At 40.3% G+C, this 25000-nt stretch overlaps 3 protein-coding genes across 4 annotated transcripts in view; 2 read left to right on the top strand and 1 right to left on the bottom strand.

The window, feature by feature from the left end:
* LOC138020531 (DNA repair protein RAD50.L-like) overlaps positions 1-25000 on the top strand; it is a 27382-nt gene that overhangs the window by 2319 nt on the left and 63 nt on the right. The window contains exons 1-13 of one of the 2 annotated variants that reach the window (XM_068867508.1): positions 5055-5135; positions 6263-6343; positions 16553-16700; positions 17197-17327; positions 18512-18557; positions 19020-19145; positions 19471-19523; positions 20089-20174; positions 21616-21695; positions 22415-22477; positions 22995-23128; positions 23308-23436; positions 24293-25000. The exon at positions 24293-25000 is cut by the window's right edge and continues 63 nt beyond it. In XM_068867508.1, the coding sequence (XP_068723609.1) occupies positions 6324-6343; positions 16553-16700; positions 17197-17327; positions 18512-18557; positions 19020-19145; positions 19471-19523; positions 20089-20174; positions 21616-21695; positions 22415-22477; positions 22995-23128; positions 23308-23436; positions 24293-24359 (1083 nt within the window). In that variant the 5' untranslated portion in view covers positions 5055-5135; positions 6263-6323 and the 3' untranslated portion in view covers positions 24360-25000. Of the gene's footprint in view, positions 1-5054; positions 5136-6262; positions 6344-16552; positions 16701-17196; positions 17328-18511; positions 18558-19019; positions 19146-19470; positions 19524-20088; positions 20175-21615; positions 21696-22414; positions 22478-22994; positions 23129-23307; positions 23437-24292 lie in introns of those variants that run through there. The other variant, XM_068867504.1, reaches the window with a different exon arrangement.
* On the top strand, positions 1945-3053 carry LOC138037253 (adenosine receptor A3-like). The gene has a single exon (XM_068883222.1). The coding sequence runs from the start codon at positions 1945-1947 to the stop codon at positions 2881-2883; it is 939 nt and encodes a 312-aa protein (XP_068739323.1). The 3' UTR covers positions 2884-3053.
* LOC138020544 (uncharacterized) lies at positions 7251-8485 on the bottom strand. The gene has a single exon (XM_068867516.1). The coding sequence runs from the start codon at positions 8387-8389 to the stop codon at positions 7319-7321; it is 1071 nt and encodes a 356-aa protein (XP_068723617.1). The 5' UTR covers positions 8390-8485; the 3' UTR covers positions 7251-7318.

Raw genomic sequence — 25000 nt, 5'->3', positions numbered from 1 at the left:
CATCGCAGAGGTCATGGATTCGCGAATCCCTTTGAAGCCACATGAATTTTTCAGGTGTCTAAAAGAGACAATTCAATTGTCCAGGTTAGTGCGAGGATCACTGCTATCTTTCGTAAGTGCGAATGGTTATCCATCGAGCCAAGGTAATGTGCTCAAGGCAAGCTGAAGTGCATTTAACTAGAAGTGATGTGTTTGTTCGGTCACCGATTTTAAACCCATTTAGGGAGTTGACTATGATATTTTTGTATTAACAAGCATCTTTTAGATAAAATAAAATAGAATAAAAGAATGATTGAATGTTAAATATCTAGAGAAGCTTAAAATGAGAGTGGCATCCCTGAGGTTATGAATTTACTTGCATGCATGAAACACAGATCGCTGGGTTAAAGTTCAAAAGACGCGTTTATACTGGGGTATCCTTCAACGGAACCGTGTCACAACGCTGTTCATTACTGTGTGTGTTGTGCCAATTTGATATTCACGACCGCGCGATGTTTGTAAATATATTTTCTAATCGATAGAACAAGAGATCAAAGTTCAGTTAAATGGGTGGAAACTAGAAATAACGTGATGTAGTCGGATCCAGTTTTCCACTAGGATACCTCATATAAAAACCGTTTTACAAAATTATTTATAATCATGTGATAAAACAAAAAGAAGTATTATTAAAAGAAGCTAAAAAGATCTAGTAGGCTGTAAAACAACAAAGAAAACAATAAAATGGAAACAAGATATTTTTCAACAAGGACGCATCGCATTTAGCTAATAAGTAATTTACATGTTCACTTTCAATTCCCAGATTCCATTAGGCGAATCAGGCCTTAAATACTTTGATTCTTAGTGAACATCGCACGCGTAATGGTGGCTGGTAGAAAACTCTGTTGTTAAAAAAGTCATGCGCTGATCTTAAAGTGCTACTATGACTATATCTTTTTGTTTGGATTTCAAAACTATGTTAATTAAACATGAAATACGTAACCCAACTTTTAAGCCCTGATTTAAAAAAGAGACACCGGTTTATTTTAACTGGAATATACCTATACAATGGTCCGGCATGACTAACTTTAGAAACTTGAGAGAGCTGGATCAAGGAGATAATGACGTCAAAAACTCACTAGTTTAAACACGAAGGCGTGCTATATAAGGAAGTCTTCCCTGGGAAGAGCGAGGCTCATTTGTCAGTCACCGTTGACGTGCGCGGGACTATAAAACGTGTGGTGCCTTAGGCTCTGTGATAATTTCTTCAATAAAAAAGCCCCTTATGGCAATGTGTCCGTAAAATGTCATAAAATGTTATCTGTCGTTCTTTTTTCAAATTCCCCAAATTCGCGCTAGAAATATCTTTTCGGGCTTCCGACTCTGTGTTGCTGTTTGTTGATCACCATCAGTCGTGCTTGAATGAATTCGAACAAAAGCAGTGCGTGAAGCGCTCCCTTTTATAGTGCGTCTTCGCGTTTAAGAAAGAAATGCGTGTGCACGCGGCTGAGTTAATATGCAGAACGGAAGTTTTTAGCTTTCAGACTTTTAAAGTCGTGTTTTGCATATACAATAAGTTGCATTTACACGCTCAAATTTTAAGCTGGTCAGTAAATGACGTCACTTTTCCCTAGATCCAACCCTTTGAGGTCTAATCGGTCAGTTTTGAACGTGAGTAATGGCGCACCGTGACTTCCAAAACTTACACTCAAAGTAAACAGCCTTCGGATAGAAATCAAAGCTCAAAATTTTGTCAGTCAAGTGTTAAGCAAACACACTTTCAAAATCTGAAGGAAAAAAGAAAGGATTTTTTTTTTTGTCACTTTAGATCCAATGAAAGCGAAGGCCGTGTGACAAATACGGAATGCAACACCTGCCAATCTCCACGCTTCCTAATATTCTCTTCGTTTTTTGTTTTTTGTCTTTTTACTCTTATCTCTTCAACTCAATGGACAGCACTGAATGACAATGACAAACGTTACAGAAGAGTGGATCGCTTCTTCCTCATTTGATGCCTTATTTTGCAAAGAGGAATTAACCAGAGGTCTAAACGGCCATTTGATCCTCTTTGTGGTGCTTAATGTTTTCTTTTCTGTGACTGCATTTCTGGGGAACGCAGCCACCTTAGTCGCGCTCCACATGGAGTCATCTTTGTATCCCGCGACAAAAGTCTTATTTCGTTGTTTGGCGATCAGCGACCTCCTCGTTGGACTTGTGACACAACCTACAAGAGTGACCCATTTCTTGTCCGTAATGCTCAAACATGAGAAAATTTGCCAGTACACGACCGTTTTAGGTTATGTATTTGGCTATTCTTTGTCGGCGGTTTCGTTGTTGACAGTGACGGCAGTAAGCCTGGACAGACTACTGGCGTTGTTGTTGGGTCTGAGGTACAGACAAGTTGTAACCTCGAAGCGATCTTTCTTGGCCGCGGCTGTGATATGGATCGTGCCCATTGTATCCACCGCCATGTATTTTTGGAACAGCAGGGTAACCTATTGGTTTAGTTACGTTGTGATTTCACTGTGCATCGTGATCACAGCATACTCCTACACAAAGATCTTTGTCACTCTTCGGCAGCATCAAATTCAGCCACATTACAATCTACGTCCAGATCAAGAGATCCACACAGCTCCTCTAAACATTGCGAGATACAAGAAAGCAGTGTCAAGTTCTTTGTGGGTGCAAGTAACATTAGGTGCTTGCTACTTGCCATTTGCTCTAATTGATGCGTTCTTCACTCAGCGAGAACCCTCTCAATCACTTTACGTAGCCAGGGCATTAGCAATAACTTTGGTTTACGTTAATTCGTCATTAAACCCAATTCTTTATTGTTGGAAGATCGCGGGGGTTAGACGAGCGGTGAAAGAACTAATCGGTAGACTTTTCATTTGTTATGGTGGTTAGTTTTTGGGTTTTTAATTCGAAGCTGAGCCATTTCGTGTATCTGCTTTCTGTTCAGGTTGAGTAGATCGAAAGTTATCCTTTGCATTTCTTTACTTAATTATCAATTGCTTTGCGCATTTAGTTGTGAGTGAATCGTGTTCTGATGTACACAGGTAGTTTGGATAACGATATAACGATAGAGGGGTTTAATTAAGGACGTTCGCGCCCAAAACGTTCCCACGTACAGATTTTTTTAAAACTTGCCACGCAGAAAGGTAATGACCTACTTTTGCCAAAAAGGCAAAAAAAATGGAGGGTCACCGTGCTCGTTTTCGAGATCATGAGGTGCATTTTTAGAAGATTGCGTTACTTTAAGACGATCTTAGCTTACAACTGTCAGCAATAAAAAAACTACATTAGTGAAATTTAGATCAGGTAAACATACTCAGTTCAACATAATTAATATAACTAAATTAACCTTTGCAGCTGATGTCTTTTTCTGAGGTGAAATAGACCTTGAAAAACGAGACATATTAGTCTAAGAAAGAAAACTTCGGTCGCACGAGAGCATAAAAGGCCAAATATTTGTAACTTCTCACGTACAGATTTTTTTTTGTTTTTTGTTAAAATGGACAAAATCAAGGAAGGAAGTGATCTACGGAAAGAAAAATGGGGGTCACCGAGCATTCAAGAGAGTAAAATCGCTGCGAAGTTCTCAAAGCGATTGTTTATTCGCACTGTCACGCCATTGCGTGACATTACCGAGAAGACCTGGGTCCACAGCTATCCCATGATGCCACATACTTTCGCGTTCTATTCTTGTGGAAATTTTTGCGCCTTTAGCATCGTGTTTACCTGCGTGGTCTGCGATGAATGACGTGTGCGTGACATGCGCGAAAAAATGCGCAGTAGCAATGGGCGCGAACGTCCTTAAATAGATTGAGGCATATATCATTTGTCTATGGCATCAGCGTGCTAAACAAGATTGTGATGTGCGCGAACATGGACTAGATAAACCAGAGATATATATTGTTGTATACGTTATAACCGCAACCAATCTGGCGAACTTGGCGATTAATGTTTGCTGTGATATTTACAAACGCTTTCATCTTCTGTCACAGAGGCAATACTGAATTTTTGCACCTGCATACAAAAGTCATTAAGTCTATTTTCTCCTTTAGAAAGTACACAAGAACTTTCTTAAAGGTGACAGCTTTTTTTTTTGACCTTGCGTCCTGTTAACCTTGAGTTATTTCAATACAGGTTTTCAGCCTTTGCGTACTTGCAATTGTGTCCTCGCGCCGTAAACCTCCTAGAATGAAAAACATTTGCAGAATCAAATGCGTGCATGCGACATTTCGCAATGGTTTTCGTCATTCGCCGAAGTCACAGCTAATCGGAGACATCTTCAGGGATATCTTGTCAGGTTGTCATTTTCACGGAAGCTTGTGTGTCCCCGTAAGTGCTCTGTAAAGGGCAGCTGCAAATATAAATATTTACGGTGCAACGCGCCTTACCGTGGCCACCCAACAAACTTTCACATTTGACAATTACGTTTAAATACGTCAACTCAACAACCCATGAACGTTGTTCAACTCACAACTGTGCGACCTTTGCAAGGAGGCGTGACTGTCAATGAAATTTACGCATCCTGATTGTTGGACAATTTGTAAAAAACTTTGTTAGGTGGCCACGGTAAGGCGCGTCGCACTGTAAGTTCAATTGATGTGCTTGCAAAAATACAGATCCCAGAGGGATATACTTTCTCGACTTAGTTCGCTTGCAAAAGGCAGCACTGGGCCCTTATTTTCTAGCGTTTCATCCGTCTTCTCCTACCCCTTTCCCCTCGCTTCTTTATTCTACATTTCTCATTTGTCCAGTGATGAAGTTTCACAAGTCTAGAATAGCCTTATACTTTGCTATCAAAGTCGAACCCTGAAAGATAGGTTTTACATTGACTGGGTAGACGAATCCATTCATTTCGTTAGTACATTAGAGACAACAAGGTCTTTGGGAGAGTGCTTTTGATGGTCATAGTTCATTCCGTTCTTAATATATCGAGGGCATGCGCATGGCATCGAAGCGATTACAATCACTACTTGGTTTTATTAATTCACCGGGTCTTCAACATAACCTGCTACTGCGTTTAACATTAGTCCAATTTGGATTGCTTGTAGCTTCAACTGGAAGCCCAGCTTCAAACCAGGACGCGTTTGGAGCAACAGAAAGCTGACCTTACCGCGAATAACAGTGCATTTGCACGAGAAATCGAGGTTGGTATTAAGTGCAGTGGCTCATCACAATCGTTTGATTTGCCTTCCCCTTTTTGAAATATTTAGATTGGACGATTTCTCCATGAGCAACTAAACATTCACGGCAGAGCCTATGTAGGGAGAATTTTGTTTTACATTGAAGGATGGACTCAGTACTTATACATGTTTTCTCGATATTCGTTTCCCGGACGCAGAAGCAGATTTTGACGCCATGAACTGACTCTCAGCTTGGGTAACGTTCTTCGTATGTTCTTAAAGTGCTACTAAGATGAATAAAAAATCAGTTCTTATTTTTCATTGAAAGTACTTGCGTTGAACGATCAACAGGCGAAATTTTTTCTAGTAATTTCAAGAGGAAGGCTTTTTAATTGAACTCCACTTTTTAAACTTAACGGTCCGCCATTACTTGCTGCGGTAAAGTAAACTAAATTAAAGTAACCATATTTAACGTCGATAACTCGTAACAGTAATTCAACTGTCAAACCTGAGGTCGACGGTGCGCTCATTTTACTCCACCCTTTCTCCATCAGTGCTCCGTTTTACGGGTATTTAAAGCTACTTAGCTACACGGAAAGGAAAGAAGTCGAAACAAGGATGCGAGATCCGGGAATCGTACTCAGGACCTCTTGCACCAAAGCCGCGCACTAACCGACTGTGCCATCCTTGCTCCTGCAAGGATCTGGGGCCCGTTTCTCGAAAGTCCTGAAGAGCCATTTGTGAAAATGCCAACAGCTTGTTTTGGAAAACCGATCTTTTAACATATTTTCAAGGTAACAAAAAGAAAAATGACTGTGAAGTTTGAAGACTTAAATCCTCTCCGTTCTTGAGGTACAAATGGAATTGTGACGCCCGAAAATGACCCGTAAAGTTTCGGGACTTTCGAGAAACGGGCCCCTGGATCGAGGAGAAAGTAACGTCATTTACCCACTAGCTTAAGAATGAATTGTGTGAATGCGGCTCGATCCAGCTTTCTGAGAGCTAGTAAAAATGGCGGTGAAAAACGCAACCGCAGATTGGAGTTCGCGTGAACCCGAAATGCGCAAGAACTGGCGCTGCGCGCTTCTCCCGCGTCGTGTCAACCTTTTCGGTAATATAGCTCCTTAGATCATATATTTTGAATGTTACAGACTGGTCTCGAAGAGTTGCCGGTTCAACAACAGGACGTGAAAAGACAGAAGGAAGCCGTAGATGAAGAGAACAGGAAGTTGGTAAGTGCTGAATGTATTCTAGGGGTATCCACTGAGAAAAAAAGTCAACTTTTTGAGTTTTCTTTTGTCTTTCACTTTTCACTGTTTCCTTGTTCGTTTGTCATACTTCGTTCTTCAAGGGAAGTTGGATGTCGGTTTTCGTCTTGTAAAATGTTTATTTAAATGGTTACTCTAACGATTTTAAATACCTGGGTTCCTATATTGCTGAGAAAAGAAATATTTCTCTTCCCGGAAAGGCCGACATTGACAATTAACTATTAAGGCCGGGACACTGTTGGCGATAAGTCGCTGCGACTCGTCGCGGGGACAAGTCGCCACAACAATTCGCCTTGTGTGACACGGTTAATTTCATGAAAATCATTGTCGCTGCGGCAGAATTTTGTCGCCGTGATCAGTCGCACGAATTCAAACCAGTTTGAATTCGTGCGACTTACCGCAGCGACAAAATTAGCGCACGGAAAGCAGAGTTGTTGCATCGTGTGTCCACTTCCGGCAACAAGTCGCTGCGACAAAATATAAATGAACCAATGAGAGAGCGTCATATGGTCAGCCATATTGAATTAGAAAACTATTTCACATCCCTACTCATACGAGATCACTGCGTGTGCACCGAACAGGCGTCGTGTCGCAGGGACTTGTTTTGCAAGTAGTACACATGGAGCAACTTGTCGCAGAGACATATCGCTGCGACTTGTCGCCTAGTGTGTCCCGGCCTTTAGAGGATAATGCGAAGAGATAGTTTTCTACCCATATGAACCATGTGAGCGTTAGCCTTACTGATGGAAATGGGCCCACACAAGAACGGAGAAAAACTCTGACCAGGTTGGGAATTGAACCCACGACCTTCGGGTTAGATCACCACTGCTCTATCGACTGAGCTACAAGGTCCGACGGGAGCAGGTTGTTGGAATGATAATGAATATGTTCAAGTACAATTAAGGGTTACGTTTTTTCAAGCGTTGGCCGTGTAGCACTTTATATTTCAACAGACTTAACTATTAGAGGGTAATGTGAAGCAAATGTCCCTAATTGTTGCGCTGGTACATCGTTAGCCGAACGTCTTTGAGGTTTTATTCGTATTATCATTCCAAATATTATTAGCATTATAATTAATTCACAGGTTCTTAGTAGAACCAAAACAACAAACCGCGCCCATTTTGAGCGTGCTGATATTTCCAACTCCATCAGGATGCCGTAATCGCTAGCCACCATGTAGACACTAAGTAGTAATGTAGCGAACGTGATAACCGGTGATATGAATATGAGAGAAATAATCCTTTTTAATCTGCCTTCTCCAATGTGGATCCTTTGGCTTCGCGACGATTTTAAGTTTTGCCATATTCTGTACCCTGCTACGGCGTAGCCCACACAAACCAGTATTCCCCATAGAAAGACATACAGGTATGAGGCAAAGTACCACTCCAAACTGTGTTTCCACAAAGCCATTAAATTTAAGAAGAGCATTACCGCTGAGAAAGCACAAGTGATAGCCAGTAGTATTCTTAGATTTTGTAACCTTGGAGTTGCAAGCGACGTCTGGGTCGTTTCTAGCAATACGAGAAGTAGAATGCTGAATGCAGAGAGATTTAAGGCTACTGAGATGCAATCTAGGAGGAGAGCTGCGGTCATTATTTCTTTGGACTCTTTGTGCAATATCACTGGACTCCAAAGCAGACTAACTGTTTTAAGTGTTGATGCAAGGAAAAGTTGCACTGTGGAAAAGCGAGCATGGATACTTCGGCTGTGTGAATTATGCCGGCATTGTTGAAGAATAACAGCGAGGCAGATCAAAGCGAAAAGGCCGAATAAACTTGCGAAAGTATAAGCATAAGATTCCCAGGCCCAGAAATTGAGGAATCCTTTATAATCTGTCGATGGAGACTTCAGTTTTGAGTTTTCGTTCCTCTGCATGATGCTGTTGATGCAATTTTTGTGGAAAACCTGCAAAATAGCAATAGCTAAGCGTTTCTCCCACGTTAAATAAAGATTATGTATGTATGTATGTAATTTTATTTTACCTTGAATTTTTGACACTTTTGGCACCATTTATGGAGTAATTCTGCAATTGGTTTACATGTGCTTTGCATGCAAATTAACATGTTTTTAGCTTTTTCGAATCGTACTGGGCAATGGTAAATTCGCTTTCTGCCATCTTCATTTCGTCTCCTTATCGTCGTGCATAAACATGGTTGTGTAATAGTAGCCGCTTTCATGATTTTATCAACGGGTGTCCAAAAGGAGGCTTTATCTGTTTTAATTTTATTTGCATTATCATGCATAAATACCGAAATTGTCTCGTTCAACTTCAAGGGATCCACCGCTAGTATTGTTTTAATACTAGATTTCCCATTAAGAATCATCATTTGAGGTCGATCTTTGGCTTCTTGTACAAAAACGACATCCATGTTCGTTGTCTTGATGATTGATTGGGGTCGCTGTTATTTATCCTTGTCCACACACGAATTATAAAAGATGTCAAAGAGGTTGCTTTACCGGTTGGCTATTCTTTTCCTTGGAATGTTTAAACAAGGATGTTTGCCTTTGCCTTAGCGGTTGTTGTTTCTTCCATGCCTTTGGATTCGATTATTTATCTGTAAACGTGAAAATCATTGACATCGATGTCCGTTTTACCCTGGTGACGTCCTTGTCCTTTCAGAAACTTGGGCCATCATTTTGAATTTTAAATTATTCCTTGCTTTTTAGTTGGGTAATCGTGCAATGGACCTTTTGACGGTTCATCTAAGCGCCGTTCTTTTTTGTTTCGTTGTCTTGTTCTGCGATAGCAGAACTGATTTAACGATTGAACACCTCATTCAAGGCCCTTGAATGGAAATTTTAACGTTTTGACTGCTGAGCAGGCCCAATGTCTAGTAGGTATTGTGCTGCTAGCCGCTTATGGTAAATCGCCAAGGTATCAACGGGGGTATCAAACACAATTATATGCCTTTATTCCACAATTTGGTCTTCCAATGTACAAGCCAGTGATGAGAGGAAGGGGGAAGTTTTAAATCTACATGCATCAGCAGAAGTTTGATTCTTCTTACTATGTTATAATTACATTACTCAAGAAAAACGTCAAGAATTAAGTATGTTTCATACAGGAAGAATATTTACGTACTCGTTCGTGAGTCTAAAATTCCACGACAACTAGTAAAGTACATGCAATGATCCAATAGCTGTTATTGAAGTTGAACCCGAGTCTCAGCGGTGTTAGTTTCAGAAGGCGCGAAAACGAGGCTTTCGAGTCAAAACAAGAATTTCTTATCAAAAAACTGTGTGGTTTCTTGATTCTGGACTGTTTTCCGCGCTTTTTTTCCGAGTAATTTGAGGTTTGTCTGACCTAATTTTATCGTTGAAAGGATGGCAAGGCGCTGTATAGCATATGGATATGTTAACCGAGGTAACGACACTAAATGTGCGAAACTGTCGTGGCTTCTTCTGAGAAAAAACTCTTTTTTTTTTCGCATTTCGCGCGCCAAGTCTCGTACTCTTCTTTATGTCTGATCGAATGTTGACACGGAAGCTTCGCTTCCGCGCGCTCTGAATCGAACACCGCTGAAACGGGGGCTTAACTTGATCACTATTACGTCATGATTATATAATAAAGTCACGCGCAAAGTTCGTGTCATACCGACGAAACCCGCGTGAAGTTCTTTTTTTTGCGAGTTCATCTCTTTGTTATGTCGGTATTCAAATTTGCAAGTGTTTTAATTCCACATGAAACATTCGCATTTTTCATTTACATTTGTATTCGCATTTCATTCCACGTGATAATGCGGTCTGTCAAAAGTTCATTTCGTACGCAACAGTTCACCCTGATGAGAGAATCTGCAGCTGATCCAAATAAATTGAGCGAGATTAACTAATGATAAAGGCCAACCTTTCTTTACTATTTACAGAACCTGTCTTGGTGTTTGGACAATCGTTCTGGGCATTTTAACGAAAACCAATCCTCTTGCCTTCCCATGAACTCCTCAACCGCCCTTAATTGACGAATAAAATCGTCTGGCGTTTGACAGAGTAAAATCTGTAAAGTCTCCACTCACTCAATGGGTTAACAGCTCATTGACGTCATAAGTTTCTCCCACAAACCTTGCGGCAAATGGCGCCGGCCGGGAAATTGAAAGGAGAAAGAAATCAGTCTGCCGTGAAATAATGAAAAAACTATCGAGTTTAAGCCTTAGGCCGGTTTCAGTATAAGTCCAAAACTTTATTTTAGCCGAGATTTCCTTGATTTTTTTGGTCGCAGTGTCGTACGTAAATACTAGATAGATGACTCATTCTACTCCGAGGCTTACTTGGCCATTTCACCCTTTTGGTGACCCACTCGGGTATTGTTCGTACGTGTTCGTTGGATCTTCGGTAAATGTTCCAAGCTGTACTGCTTGCCTGTTTTCCACGGAATTATTGCGACAGCTCTTTCCAGTGACAATTTTGAAAATGAGAACAGCTATCGCGAATTCACAGCTTTTCATCAGGAACAAGGTAGTATATCTCGACCAACTACCTTTCTCAGTTATTTCATGAACAACACCGTGGTCGTTGCTGGAAAGGAAAAGACTTAATATTAACGACACCGCTGTAATAAAAGCTGATAGAAAAACTTGAATTATGATACTTCTCAATCTGCTTCCTTTCCTTCTTGAGTTTTCTAGTCTCAGTGATGATCTTAAATTTTGCATCATTCTCAACCCTGCTACGGTGTATCCAGTACAAATTATCATTCCCCAAATGAAGATAACCACATGCGAAACAAAGCACCATAGTTCGCGTCTACCAAACAAAACTAACAGGTTAAATGTAAGCATTATCGCTGTGAAAAGAGAGGTAACAGCAAGTAGTGACCAGATGTTTTGTAACCGCGGTGCGCTCAGTGAAATCTTCGTTGTTTCTAACAGTATAAGAAGCAGAGTATTAAACGCTGACAGACATAGCGCCAAGGAAAAGCAATTTATGAGTACCGAAGCGATGAATGTTTCTGTCGATACTTCTTGTAATTCTATCGGGGTCCAAATAATTCCGACCACTTTTAAAGTCGCAGAGAGGAACAGCTCAACGGTTGTGAAACGAGCGTGGAGATTATGGCTGCGAGACTTCTGCTTCTGTTGTTGAACGAAGGCGATTGAGCAACTTACCGCGAGAATACCGAACAAACACGCGAATAAGTAAGCGTAAAATTTCCATGCCCAGTGATTCAATGGTGAATTGCTTAACGGAGAGGAAGTAGCAGGTGAATGGGTTGTCAACGAAATATCGGACGAGTTATTTGCTTGCATAGTCATTTAACAACCCTTCTCGTCAAGTGTACAAGTTACATATCTTAAATTACAATATTGAATATGATTAAACGTACTAAAAAAATGAAAGGTCACGGAATTTACGGTGAGTCGTGACAAAGCGTGAACGAAGTATACAATTTTTTTGTACCGAATAATAAAATTTTCTTTACAGATTCTTATTTTCAGGAAATACCTGCTCTTAACCTTGAAGCTCTACTTAGTTTCTTAGGGTTCAGTAAAAAATGTCATGTAAATGATTGTCAATAACAATTATATCCGAAATGGAGTTTTTCTTCTTATCTACTTTCTCTAACTATTTCCTTATGCCGATATTTCATGAGACAAACCGAAACTAGAATTTTTCAATTAACGGAAGACTGGAGTCGGAGGTTTCGTATTGAACAAGTCCATACGAAAAATTATGTAAAGACCTAAAATTGTTTTAGTTGACATATGTTGACCAGCTTTCATACATCTATATTTTGGTTCTCAAGCGCTAACTGAAAATACCGTTTGAAAATATATTCTAATTAATCACGTATTAAAGGACGAGCTCTTTTTATCGTGCTGTTTATGCCCGCCGGACTTTATCTCGGACTTCCGTGACAAGTTTGCTGGTCAAACGACTCATTTTTCTTTCTGTCCGTAGCGACACAACGGTAGCAGGTGCGGATTAACAATTTTAATTATAATAATCAGCTTTTATAAGTTTTGAATTGTTAAACTTATGTTGTTTGGAGCTGGTGTTACCATAAGATAGAAATGATAGCTAAGCTTAAGTAAGTAAGTAAGTAAGTAATTTTATTTAAACACATATCGCATATGAGCGATAGCTCGTTTAAATGCAAATGTGTCATAAAAAATTACAATGTGATAATTAAGATAATCTTACATGTACAAGTAAAGAGTGAAAAATAAGAAATAAGAATTAAATCAACTGAAATGAATAATAACCTATTACAATCATCAATAATTCAATAAAAGAAAATGTTGGTAATTAGACTGTCTATTTACAAAAAATACAGCTGCAGTCATACGATGAAGACAATTGTATGTTTTGTAAGTTCTTCCGAAATGTAGAAAGGGATTCTGACATCCTTATTTTGTCTGGTAGATTGTTCCATTGTTTACTAGCCTGGTACGTGAAAGAATGTTGCATATAAGATGAGGTTGGTCTTGGAATAACAACCTTAAGATGGCCCCGTAGGCTGTAACCGTTGCTACGCAGGATAAACCTTTCCCGAATGCAGTTCGGTGCCTGGCCATAAATACTTTCGTATACGAGTGTCAGTGCTTGTTCTATACGTCGGTGTTCCAGGCTTTTAACATGTGCGATGTTAAGTAACTCTTCATAAGCAGTCGATTTAGAGTGATTAAGAAGAATCCTTAAAGCGAATGCATTGGTTGACTCTAGTTTTGCAGACAGACCTTTACTTAGACCTATGAACAGTGGTGATGCATATTCAAAATGAGGCAGAATAAATGCTTTGTACAATTTAATCATAATATCTAAGGGTATAAATTTACGAATGCGACGAAGAATTGAAACTTTTATATTCACTTTCCGGCAGATTTCTTAAATATGTGCTTTAAAAGAGAGTGAATTGTCTATGATAACTCCGAGGAGCTTGATCTGTGAAACGTAATCCAGTTCATTACTTTCGATAACAAAGGGCGTTGGTAAAGTTGCTCTGTTAAAGACGATAGATTGATCGCCAGGAAGTTCTTATGGAACCAGGAGACGAGTAGACCAAGGTTTTTTTGTAGGTTTATCTGCAAGGTGGATGGACAAAGGCTTGAAGAGTACCCCGTAGTGTCATCGGCATAAAATCTTAAGGAGCACGAAATATCTGAAAAGTTCGCATCATTCATATATATATTCAAGAGAAGGGGGCCCAAGATTGAGCCTTGAGGAACTCCACTCTTCATAATTTGCCAATCTGACAAATTACCGTCTATCTTGACATGTTGCTTTCGATCAGTCAAGTAAGAACATAAAAGTTGTAGGGCGTCTTCAGTTACACCATACGCTGACAGCTTTGCAAGAAGCAAATTATGGTTAATAGAGTCAAATGCTTTGGAGAGGTCTATAGTAATTGCTGCAGAGTATTCGCTAGAGTCTAAATTTTCCCTAATGTCTTCGCATGTCTCGAGAAGGGCTGTTGTACATGAATGTCCTTTCAGGAAACCAGACAAATTCCCACTGAGAAAGTCAAGAGAAGACTCGTATAGCTGATCAAAGATAACTCTTTCGGCTATTTTTGAAACAGCCGATAACACAGATACAGGACGGTAATTAGATTTTAGAGTCTCGCTGTCTTTTTTATAGATCGGATAGACAATGGCAATTTTCCAATCTGTAGGCCAGGAGCTATTAATGATGCACCGATTGATTAATTTTGTAAGAGAACCGAGAATTCCTGGCTCAGCAAGTTTCAGCAGGCGTGGAGAGATTCCGTCAGCACCGGTGGCTTTATTAATTTTGATACTAGAAAGTATCCTTCTGATGTAGGAATCTCGGACAGGAGTGAATGAAAAGCTCATTTGTCCTTTAAATTTCTGTTCAATGGCTTTAACACTGGAATGAGTCTTAAACTCTTCTCGCTGTAAGTTGGACATGTGGGTAGGCCCAGGTACTGCATGAATGAAATAATCGTTGAAACCGTTGGCGACATCAATACTGTCAGAAATGAGGCGTCCATCTTCAATCAGTTGAATATGACCGTTGCCTCTGTCTTTGCTTGGAAGTAAACAATGAAATTTCTTCCAAAATTCCCCAGGGTGTTCGGAGTTTGTGGATACATTAATGCAGTATGATTTAAGGGCGGAACGTTTTAAAGATGTAACAAAGTTCCGTTGTTTCCTATAGGCCTCCCAATTTTCAGATGTTTTGTTCTTAGTAAACTTTCTGTGTAAACGATTTCTTGTATTTATAGCCTGAATAATTTTTGGTGTCATCCATGCCCCAGTGTTACCGCGTATCAGTTTCTTCTTAAGCGGTGCATGACGATCAATCACTTCAGTGATTAATTTATACCAGTGCGCCCAGATGTCGTTGATATAGAACTAAGATGTCAAATAGCTCTTGATTCAATAAAGTCCTTATTTCATCCATTTTATTTTGAAGACTATTGATGTTTTGGTGGGCAATCGACAGGTTAAACTTGTAGTAAGCCGCGATACTGGCCTTGTAGTCGACAATGACATCGGGTTCAGAGATATCAGAATTCGTAGAAGTCGAATTATTAAACGAATCCCCGGTTGAATCAGAAAAGAAGGAGTCTGAAATCCATTTAAAAGTACAGGCATTACAGTACCAGATATTGTCAGTTCTTGATAAACGGTTATATTGGTCCTGGGAAATATAAGCACATTTAGCATGGCACCACAAGTTGCAGCCGTCGCATTGTAGGGCTCGCTGATTGTTCTTGCATGGTCTCTCACAGCAAGCACATGGAAACTTCGTCGGGCCTGGATTGGGATTGATATCACCGCACTTTAAGAGCCTCTGATATTGAAACGTAGAATCCGCATTTTGATAATATCTGTGTCTAGAGTTGAAGAATTTACGCCTTCGTGGGCAGTGCATTCCCGCAGTATGGTCAATATGGCGGCTAGCGCTGACAACTTGGCCAGAATCATCCTCTTCTTTCAACAGGACAAACAAAGGTTTATAATGTTGAATTGGGCAGTCTAAACCATTGCACCAAGTAGTATGATCGACTCGGTAGAAATATTTTAGAAGAAAACAGTTAGTCAGTGTTAAAACACAATAAAAAGTCAGGAGCCCAAAAACACGTGTGTTCGCCATCGCAACCATCCAACCCCAATACATAACAAATATGGAAAAAATAATGAAGGGAACGACACAAGGAAAATCGACCAACATATATTTGAAAGAGAGGAGGGAGGGCAGCTTCACAAATACAACGAAAATACCAAATCTAGGGAACGAATGTTCTCTGCGCTCTGTAATTATTTTCAATTGTGTAGGCAATCGAAAGCGGCTATTTTTCGTACGATGCTGCGTCCTAAGGATGTATGCTCGACAAAGCAAATGGAATAAAGAATGTTAGCTTGGCTAACCGACGCAACTTGTTTTATTTAACTGGAAACATTGGTGAAAAAGGAAACGTCTCGTCATAAGAATCACAACATTAATAATAACAGTGCTTTTTCGTGTCTACAGAGGTAACTTGATATGCAAAATTGGAAGTTTGAAAACTGATGGGTCAGGGACGCTCTCGTGATTGGTTCCCCTTTTTGAGCCTCACATGGCCAGATTAGGGCGACATTATGATGGAAAGTTTTCTGCTGGAAATTCCGCTGGTCGGGAACCAAGAAAACACTTCTTAAATATATGTAATGGGAATTTTCATTGTAATAAAAGCTGTGTGCTTATTGCTAAGCTTGCACGTACGCAAAGCGAGACGGAAAAGAAAGTAAAGAAGAAAAAGCAGATTTAATTCAGTGTCATGTACAAGCGTGGCTTGATCTGGCCTAACTTTTAGCACCTCTGGGTGGAGTGTCATTCAGAGCTCAGTTTACAGACACTACTGAAGTACACTGATGTCAAGCAGGCAATCGCAAAAATAACAAAAATAACCATGCAAAATACATAACAAATATGGAAAAAATAATGAAGGGAACGACACAAGGAAAATCGACCAACATATATTTGAAAGAGAGGAGGGAGGGCAGCTTCACAAATACAACGAAAATACCAAATCTAGGGAACGAATGTTCTCTGCACTCTACAATTATTTTCAATTGTGTAGGCAATCGAAAGCGGCTATTTTTCGTACGATGCTGCGTCGTAAGGATGTATGCTCGACTGCTCTTTGTATCAAAGTTAAAGAAACGTTACTTGGCCAAAACAGAATTGATCTCATCTGCTGAAACCAATTCATTTTTGCGTGTCTACGTATAGGTATATGAATCAAGGATGTGACACTGCTTTAAAAGACAACGAAGCTCGTTTACGGGAATTGGCCGGCCGAACGGAAAAGCTGAGGAGTGAGAAAGAAGCTGTTTCAACAGAAATCGATAAACTGAAAGAAGACATCGCTAAACAGCAGGTCAGAATATTCAGTAGGTTTATATGCGTAAGTTTCTTATTTTTGAAGACGAGGAACTACTCCTAATCAAACCCCTTCTGATCAGTTTCTCCGTGACCAGTTTTTCAATATTTTAAAAAGGAGTAAGTTCCTCCTTTTTAAAATATTTTCTATATCAGCATCCATAATAAAAGCAAATGAGGAATCACAATAGTATTAAATAGCGCGTAAGTTCAATTCTAAACTAATTCTTGTTAGATTTTCTTTTCAGCGACTATATCTGTTTCTTTTTGTAGAACTGATGTTTTACACCCGCACTGCGTTTATGAACCGTATTTTTAGGTAATTGCACATAGTTGCTCTGTGTTGGTTTAAGAACGAGAAGATAACGAGCATCATGCATGAAAGTAGAAAAAAGAGGCTCGAGGACTGAAGTCGGGCATTAGAGATTTAATTTCACTTGAATATTTTTATTGCTCGCAAAACTCTACTGGGCCGGGAATTGTGGCTTTTGTAGATCCGGGCTCGCGAACTGGAAGACAACATTCAACTGAAAAGCATTCAAGAGGAAACTCAAAACATCGACAAGAGGATAGCTGATGTCAAAGAAGAACTGAAAAAGTTTGGAGAACACCAGGATCTTGTCAGGTAAGAAATCTTGGACATCTGTTGTTTTGTATTTTTTAGACACGAGCACTTGATTTGGAACAAATACAGCGGTAAAATACCGTCCATGCGTCTTTGAATGGACAAGACAAACTTGTGAAAGTGTCACGTCCTCGGTCACCATAGTTGCCTACAGCATTCTTCAATCAGCTATCGTATCCCATTCTTTGCTATCGAATCCGGCATGATTATCTAAACCTCTCACTGTCTTATCTCTCTTTGTTTTGTTTTTTTGGCTACTACATCCTGGTTTTCACTAGCGACGCAAGAGCAAGCACACGCACGAGCATGAGCATAAGTATATATTATTCTTAGTGAAAGCGAACGTCGACATAAGCATCAAAATCAACCACGGCATCAGCCATTTCGTTTAAATGCCCAGACGCGGGGAATCTGGAACGAGTGCTTTAATTGGCCAGATCAACGTACAATACAGACATACATACTTAATTGCATGACCGCTCCCCATAGGGGTCTTTTCAAGACCAATGAAACACAATGAACGAAACGACAACACAACAACAACTTTTAAGAATCCCAACTGGCCGGAGGCAAACCAGTTGGCTATTTACAAGTGCGGCTTAGAAGTTGAAACAGGGCTATCAGGAACAAATTCAAGGAGTGGTCAGAACGAGTCTTGAACCCGGGATCCCCGGATCTCAAGGCAAGCGTCCTAACCACTGGGCCGCACTGCCTCGTAACAAATTTCCTTGTCTTATGCTGCGTTGTGTGAAAACAAAACGCAAGCATAAGCGCAAGAACAAAGCATGTGTGCTTGTGCTTGTGCTTGTGCTTATTCTTCGTCAACCACGTTTTCACGGTGAAATAACCACTCTCATGCTTGCGCTTGTGTTTGCGTCGCTAGTGAAAACCAGGCTTACGACAGTAACGTACTTGAGGCCTCAACCGGAAGCTCGTGAGCTTGAAGCGTTTAACTCTGGTTCAGACATTGGGTTTTGTTCAGTTAGAAATTTCCTTATTTGGATGTAACGTAGCTCGTGCATTTTCCCGCTTGTGCAGCCTCGATCTTAGTTTTGTCCATAATTGGGCATAAAATTCAGTTGGTGTCCTAAAATCCTCAGCTTTGATCCAGGAAAATAGTTGCGAGTTACACGCTTCAAGGTCATGTGCTTCTGACCTCAACACTATGATTCCTTTTGTTTCAGTGTAAGACAGGAATTGCAGACACAATCGGATGACTTAAGAAAAGACGTAAGTTACAAAGGTTGTCAAGGCCCATAAAGCACCAACTTTGACGCTGGAAGTGGTGGAATGAAATCCGTCCTGACCAACACCCTGTCAAGTTTAAGAAACGAAAGAAAATGAAAAACGTAAATTATAAGGCTCTCTGGTCTTCTCGGATGACAACGATGAATCGTAGACCCAATTTTATGAAACATTTCCAGGTTCTTAAAATCTGTCGGATTGTTCATATTTAGTTGGTGGCGTTCGTAGTGGTTTGAATGGTTAGTGGCTTAATTTGTGGTAGCTCCCTTTTGGTATGTAATTGGCTCGGGGTAGAGTGTTCGCGAATAGACGTTAACTGCAAGGGAAGTACAGCCAAAAAACTGACTTTTACCGAAATCTGGAACATTTGACTAGAAAGTTTTTTTATATGCTTATCCATTTTCATCATTGCAAACGATCCTTTAACTGAAACGTTTTGCTATTTAGATTACCCACTATGAGGGACGACTAAGAGGTTACGAAGATGATGCCAGGCGGTGCCAGAGAGAACTGAGAAGTGACTTATATAAGAACGCCGAGAAAAGGCACAGAGAGCAATTCATCGCAATTAAGGTGTGTCCTAACTGAAAACATCCTTATAGCCTGCGTGGCTGGCGGTGTTGTTGGCGCAAGAGGCATAATCCGCGCGGAGAATGAGAAGGGGCGCTATGAAATATCGCTGGTATTTCACGGCACCCCTCCCCGTTCTCGGCTCGGCTTCGCCGCTCGTCAATGTGCCCCCGCGCCAACAATACCACTAGCTACGCAGGCTAACATTTTAATGATTTTAATTCGCCCGCTTTTTGAACAAACTTGCTTTGGCGCCTTCTTTTAGAGCTTTAAAAGTTCTCCTTTCTATAAGAGGATAAATTCAGCTCTTGTTTCAATTGTATCACAGACAACCGAAATGGCAAATGCGGATCTTGAGAAGTATTATAAAGCACTGGACAGGTATTTCCTTTTCTTTCAGTTTTGCCCTTTCTTTGGTTTATATTTCTCTTTGTTTGGTTTTATTGTTTTTGTTTCGGTTGGTTCGTCAGTTTATTATATTATGGCTTCGATTTTGTTCGATCTGCTTGCTGTACTTTCTCTACCTTGACCATGGCTGTAATTGTTCAGTCAATTTTTTGTCATTTGTGTATCTCGAGCAGTCCGTCTTTGGATTGACGTTCCTCCTGGATTAGAGAGGCTCCCAGCTTTTAAGGCTTAAGTGAAGAAGCACTTTTTAGAGGCGTTGCAGAATTAGGGGCTATGTTCCTAGTCGTAATGAAGTTTGTAATATTTTATAGCAGGTTGATTTCCATTGTTATTATCGGTTCACGTTTGTGAAGTTGGCAGAAAAGCCAGTTGTCGTGGTCATTAATGGATAGATTCGTCCGTCCGTCCGTCCGTCCGTCCGTCCGTCCGTCCATCCATCCATCCATCCTTAAGAGTGCATATCTACACATTTGAGCACTGGTAAACACCATTCCTCTCTGGCAAATTCACATTCTTAAATATCTCTGCTTCATTTAAGGGCAATTATGCGATATCACGGACTCAAAATGGCGGAGATAAACAAAATCTTCAAAGAGTATTGGATCAACACTTACAAAGGAAATGGTAAGATTGCCCACTCGCTTATTTCGAAGACTGAATTATGACACTTTACGAGTTTCTTCCCCTTTCCGATAACCACAATCCAGGTTATACTGATTTACGCGGTTAAAATCTAGAAGTGTTTCACACAGCGTTACATTGATAATCGGCACTAGTAATGATAACCTAGCGCACCTGTGGCTCAGTTGCTTGAGCATCGGGCTGCCATGCGGGAGGTCGTGAGTTCGACTCCGGCCGGACCAACACTCAGGGTCTTTAAATAACTGAGGAGAAAGTGCTGCTTTGTAATTACATCCGCAAATGGCTAGAAATTCAAGTCTTCTCGGACAAGGACTACAAACCATAGGCCCCGTCTCACAAATATCTTCCATGTTTATAAGTTCTCTGTGGGACGTTAAAGAACCCACTATTCGAGAAGAGTAGGGGATGAAGTTTCCGGTGTTGTGGCTGTCCTCTGTGAGCGTGTTCTTTCGAGCAAAAGTGGCCGTCTTAGCGTAATATCTCTAAAAAGGCTTGTGGTGTATTAGGCCACCGAAGCAAAAACAGCCGTAAGTCAAAAGGACTTTGCTGAGTGCTTGGGACATGTAGATGTAGATGTAGATGTAGATCTACGTTCACTTTCCGATCCACTTATTTGTTAGGATAAATTGTTAAAGGTTTGATTGCATGGATAAGTAGGCTGAGCTGCGCTGAGGTTGTAAATTCGATTTCCCAACTGGACAACCATTCATGGTATTAGATAAAGAACCAGAAAGTGCCGCCTTTCTTTCGACAGTAGTAGATAGTCTAGTTTTTTTGGATAAGGACTCACCTGTCTCTGCATTTATTGACGTGGGACGCAACTCACACACTGTTCGGAAAGAGGAGAGCGCGAAGTTCTCGGTGCTTTGCGTTTGTATGCACCGTCTAATAATTCAGCCTTTGTGGTAGGCGTGCGAAGGATAAGTAGAAAGAGGAATCGTCTCGAAATAAATTTGAAAGTGTAAATACGAGAAGGGCGTGCGATCCCGTGCTCTGCCTTTGTTCCAGCCACCCAGTAACTCTTGACCTGCGCTCTTTCCTTTCGTTTCCTTTTGACACATTTGAATTCCTCCACACCGATTTTCCTTTCCCCTTCTCCATAGGAAAAACAACTCTGGAACAACTATGTTGAAAAACTTTAAATGGTCAATATATTGCCCTTGCATAATAACGACAAAAGTATAAAATTAAAAGTATATCTTGATGGCTATGTGGTAGGAAACTGTAAGTGTATTATCTGTTGATCTCATAAAATAAGGCAAGACAAAAATAAAGTGTAATGCTTGAAATGGAGAGCAGGGGTAGGTCGCTTAAGTTAGCATCGCCACTTCTTGAATCTCACTACGCAGGCCGATTTCTTCTCTTTACGAAAATCACCAATCTCTCAGAATCATGCAGTTACAGCAACACGTTTTCCCTGTAGACATAGACACCATCGAAATACGGTCAGATGAGGAGGAAGGAAGTGGTGCAACCAAAGCAAGGCGAACTTACAACTACAGGGTATGTAACTTTATTTACTTATTGTTACTAGTCCTTTGTGTGTCAGTTATATATAAAGATTATCTTTGTGCAATTAAGTGGGATCTTTTGTTCTCTAATGGGTAACTTATCAACTGGGGTGATTTGGTAAATTGACCACCGTAGAGAAATTTGAAAGCCGACGTTTCGAGCGTTAACCCTTCCTTTCTCTACGGTGTTATGTTTACCATATCAACCTTGTTGATAAACCCATTTCTGTGTTTCACTTCCCCACTGACGGAGCACCATAGTTTCTTTACAAACTAAACCCCTTTGTCTTCTCATCAAGTTCTCTCCTGAACTGTCTATTCTTACAGCACTATTACCTATTTCTGGGCAATCTGTTAAGACAATCGATTGGTTTACCGTTACGCTGTTTGGTAATTGATTTTTAATAAATGGCGCTACTTTCTCAGCCAATCAGAGCTAATTATGTCTTGCTCGCATGCGTGGTCCCGTTCTGAACGCCAACAGCATAAATGTTTCATCTTGTCATTGGTTTGTTTACTGTCTACCTTTGTTCTGATTGGCCGAGATAATTTCCTTGCTTTCGGTTTGACCGCATGCAATTGAAACCCGCTGTAAAAACCTTCAGACGATGAGGAATATTCAGTTGGTATTTCAGTACAGCCAGTTTCATGGTGATAATGCGGTGAAAAGGAAGAGAGTATTGAAACGCTTCTTGTCATTTTTGTAATTAGGTGGTTATGATCAAAGGTGACACTGCGTTGGACATGAGGGGACGCTGCAGCGCTGGACAAAAGGTTTTTTTTTTTCATTGTTGTTGGTGCTCAGTTGTAAGGAAGGAAACGCGGCCTCTTTCCTCTATTTCCTCTCCTTTTCCACTTCATCCACAGTGGTTAGAGCAGGGTATTCTCTTTCCACCAATGTGAAAGGCACGCGATCAACGTAAAATGTACGTTGCATTTGTTGTATAGAGTCATCTCTACTCTGCTCCGAGAGATTTTTCTCCCGGTATACTCCGGTTATCCGCTCTTATTAAAAAGAGCAATTTTAAATTCCATTTCGATCTGCAATGCACGAACGCTCTCTGAACAACTTTAGTTCAGAAATCCTGGTTGCCATGCGAGTAAACAATATATTTCAGATGTTGTTGCTGCTTGACAAGAATGACTTTTACCCAGATTCATTTGGTCGGCTTCCATTTGTGCAGCCTTTTAAGTTTAATACCGAGGCTCTTATAACACTCTAACAACTGTTTTGCCAAATTAGACACTGGAAAAAAATTAATGCATTCGCTTATCCTATTTTGGAATCCAGGTCTTGGCATCCCTAATCATCAGGCTGGCTTTGGCGGAAACGTTTTGCCTTAACTGTGGGATTTTAACACTTGACGAACCGACCACCAATTTGGATGAAGATAACATTGAGAGTCTGGCCAACCAGTTGGCTTCGTAAGATATTTCTTTGTTTCTTTGTGTTTCCGTTTATGTAATTTCATTGCTTACTTCCACTTTGGCTACACGTTTCCTAACTTTGCTTGACCCGTAAGTAGTTTAGCTCAACCTTGTGAATTATCTTCAAGTTAGTCAATTACTGTTGTGCTGAGATTTTATTTCTTTTTTCTTTATAGAATTATAAGAACCAGGCAGCAACAAAGGAACTTTCAGCTTGTAGTTATTACACACGACGAAGAGTTTGTGCAAAACCTTGGCAGAGCTGACTTTGTAGACTACTATTTTCGAATCTACAAAGATGACAGGTAATTTTCGTTGTCTTTTACAAGAAGCCGACATCTCGGGCCACCATAAAAACCCTTTTCTGCTGTACTGAATGTTCGGAGTGATTTGTCCGAAACATGGCCTTTGCTTTAGTTTGTTGCTTTAGTTTGTTAGAACGCTTCCGGCACCACTGCGTCAAAATCTCTTTACTAAGTAAAAGAAGAACCTGGAGAACATGCAACGTTCCTTGTCTGTTAAATATCTAAAAAAGACTAAAGATGTCTCCGCTCTTCTGGAATATCTTTCACTGAAAAAGGTTGGAAAAGGTGGGAAGGACCGACCGATTTACTGTTTTTATCTTTGACATTAATGTCATCTGCTCTCGTCTGGGCGATAAAAAATGAGTCAAAATGCCAACGTTACCACCGTTCTTCGGTCGTTTTCTAGTCCAAGGTCTTAAAACAAAAACAAAACTGAAACAATAAAAGACTAAGATATATTTGGTTAAGAATGCTGTTTGTCTGGTTTAAGCCACGAAATGTACCTTAGAACTCAATGGATTCTTTTTTTATCGTCAAGTTTACGCACAGGAATAATAAGAAGTAGCAGATGGCATGTAACTTTGAGGGCTAAATTATTGAAGAAAACGATTTTTCCCATCGTTCTATAAGCCTTATTTGTTCGAGATACTTATTTCTTTCCTCCAAATTCTAAGCAATTTCCCTATTTTTTAAACAACCACCTTATTTTTAAGTGTAAATACCAAAAAAAAAAATTGCCCGCGAATCACAGCCATTTCATTTCCGCGCGTGCCTGAGCCCACGTTCCCATTCGTTGAGCTGTGACGTAGCCTTTGCATTATTCAGCTCTGTTCTATGTTTTATTTTGTTTTCAAAGGGGTTATTCAAAGATTTTGAGGCAGAGTGTTGCTGCACTTAACCGAGAAGAGTCTCTTATGGAGTGAAGATGACAACCTATGATTGGGCGTTCCTTTATGGGGAGAACGTTGGTGGACATTTTGAAAATATAGAAAATAGGCCCTCATACGTTGATAATCCCGAGATCCCCAGATTAGGGACTTTAAGATCTACGACGGCGACGTAGACGATGATTCCATCTCGGTTGCGTCGCGCAATGAAGTGGAAGTATCCTAAAAGTGAAATAGTACGAGCGATTTCAGAGTGAAAAAAGAGAATGAAAAATTCACAATAGGCCATTTCCGAGTTCATGTCTGCCTCCCCTTCAAAGCGAGTCCAAGTGCGAAGTTTTTGTTATGAAAATTAGTTTTCATTCAGATGTAGAGTAGAACTAATTACTGTAACAAAAACTTCGCACTTAGACTCACTTTGAAGAGGAGGCAGACATGAACTCGGAAATAGCCCATTCTACGCTTGCCATCTCGTGAAATCTCAAATTTGGCGGTTTCGCGTCGCTGTACAGAGTGACGCAAAAAAATGTGTTTAAATGCGTGCAGCACGATTTTTTTTTCTCTTTAAACGAATCAGTGATATTGTTATTTTGCGGCGTTCTCTTTGACGAGCACGTCGTAGATCTTAAAGTCCCTATTACTGCTTAGAAAACGCTAGCAGGTCATGAAAGAGGTAA

Source organism: Montipora capricornis, chromosome 2, assembly GCF_036669925.1.
Source record: "Montipora capricornis isolate CH-2021 chromosome 2, ASM3666992v2, whole genome shotgun sequence".
Taxonomy (NCBI): Eukaryota; Metazoa; Cnidaria; class Anthozoa; order Scleractinia; family Acroporidae; genus Montipora; species Montipora capricornis.
The sequence above is the reverse complement of the archived record's forward strand: the minus strand, read 5'-3'. Positions and strand labels throughout refer to the sequence as shown.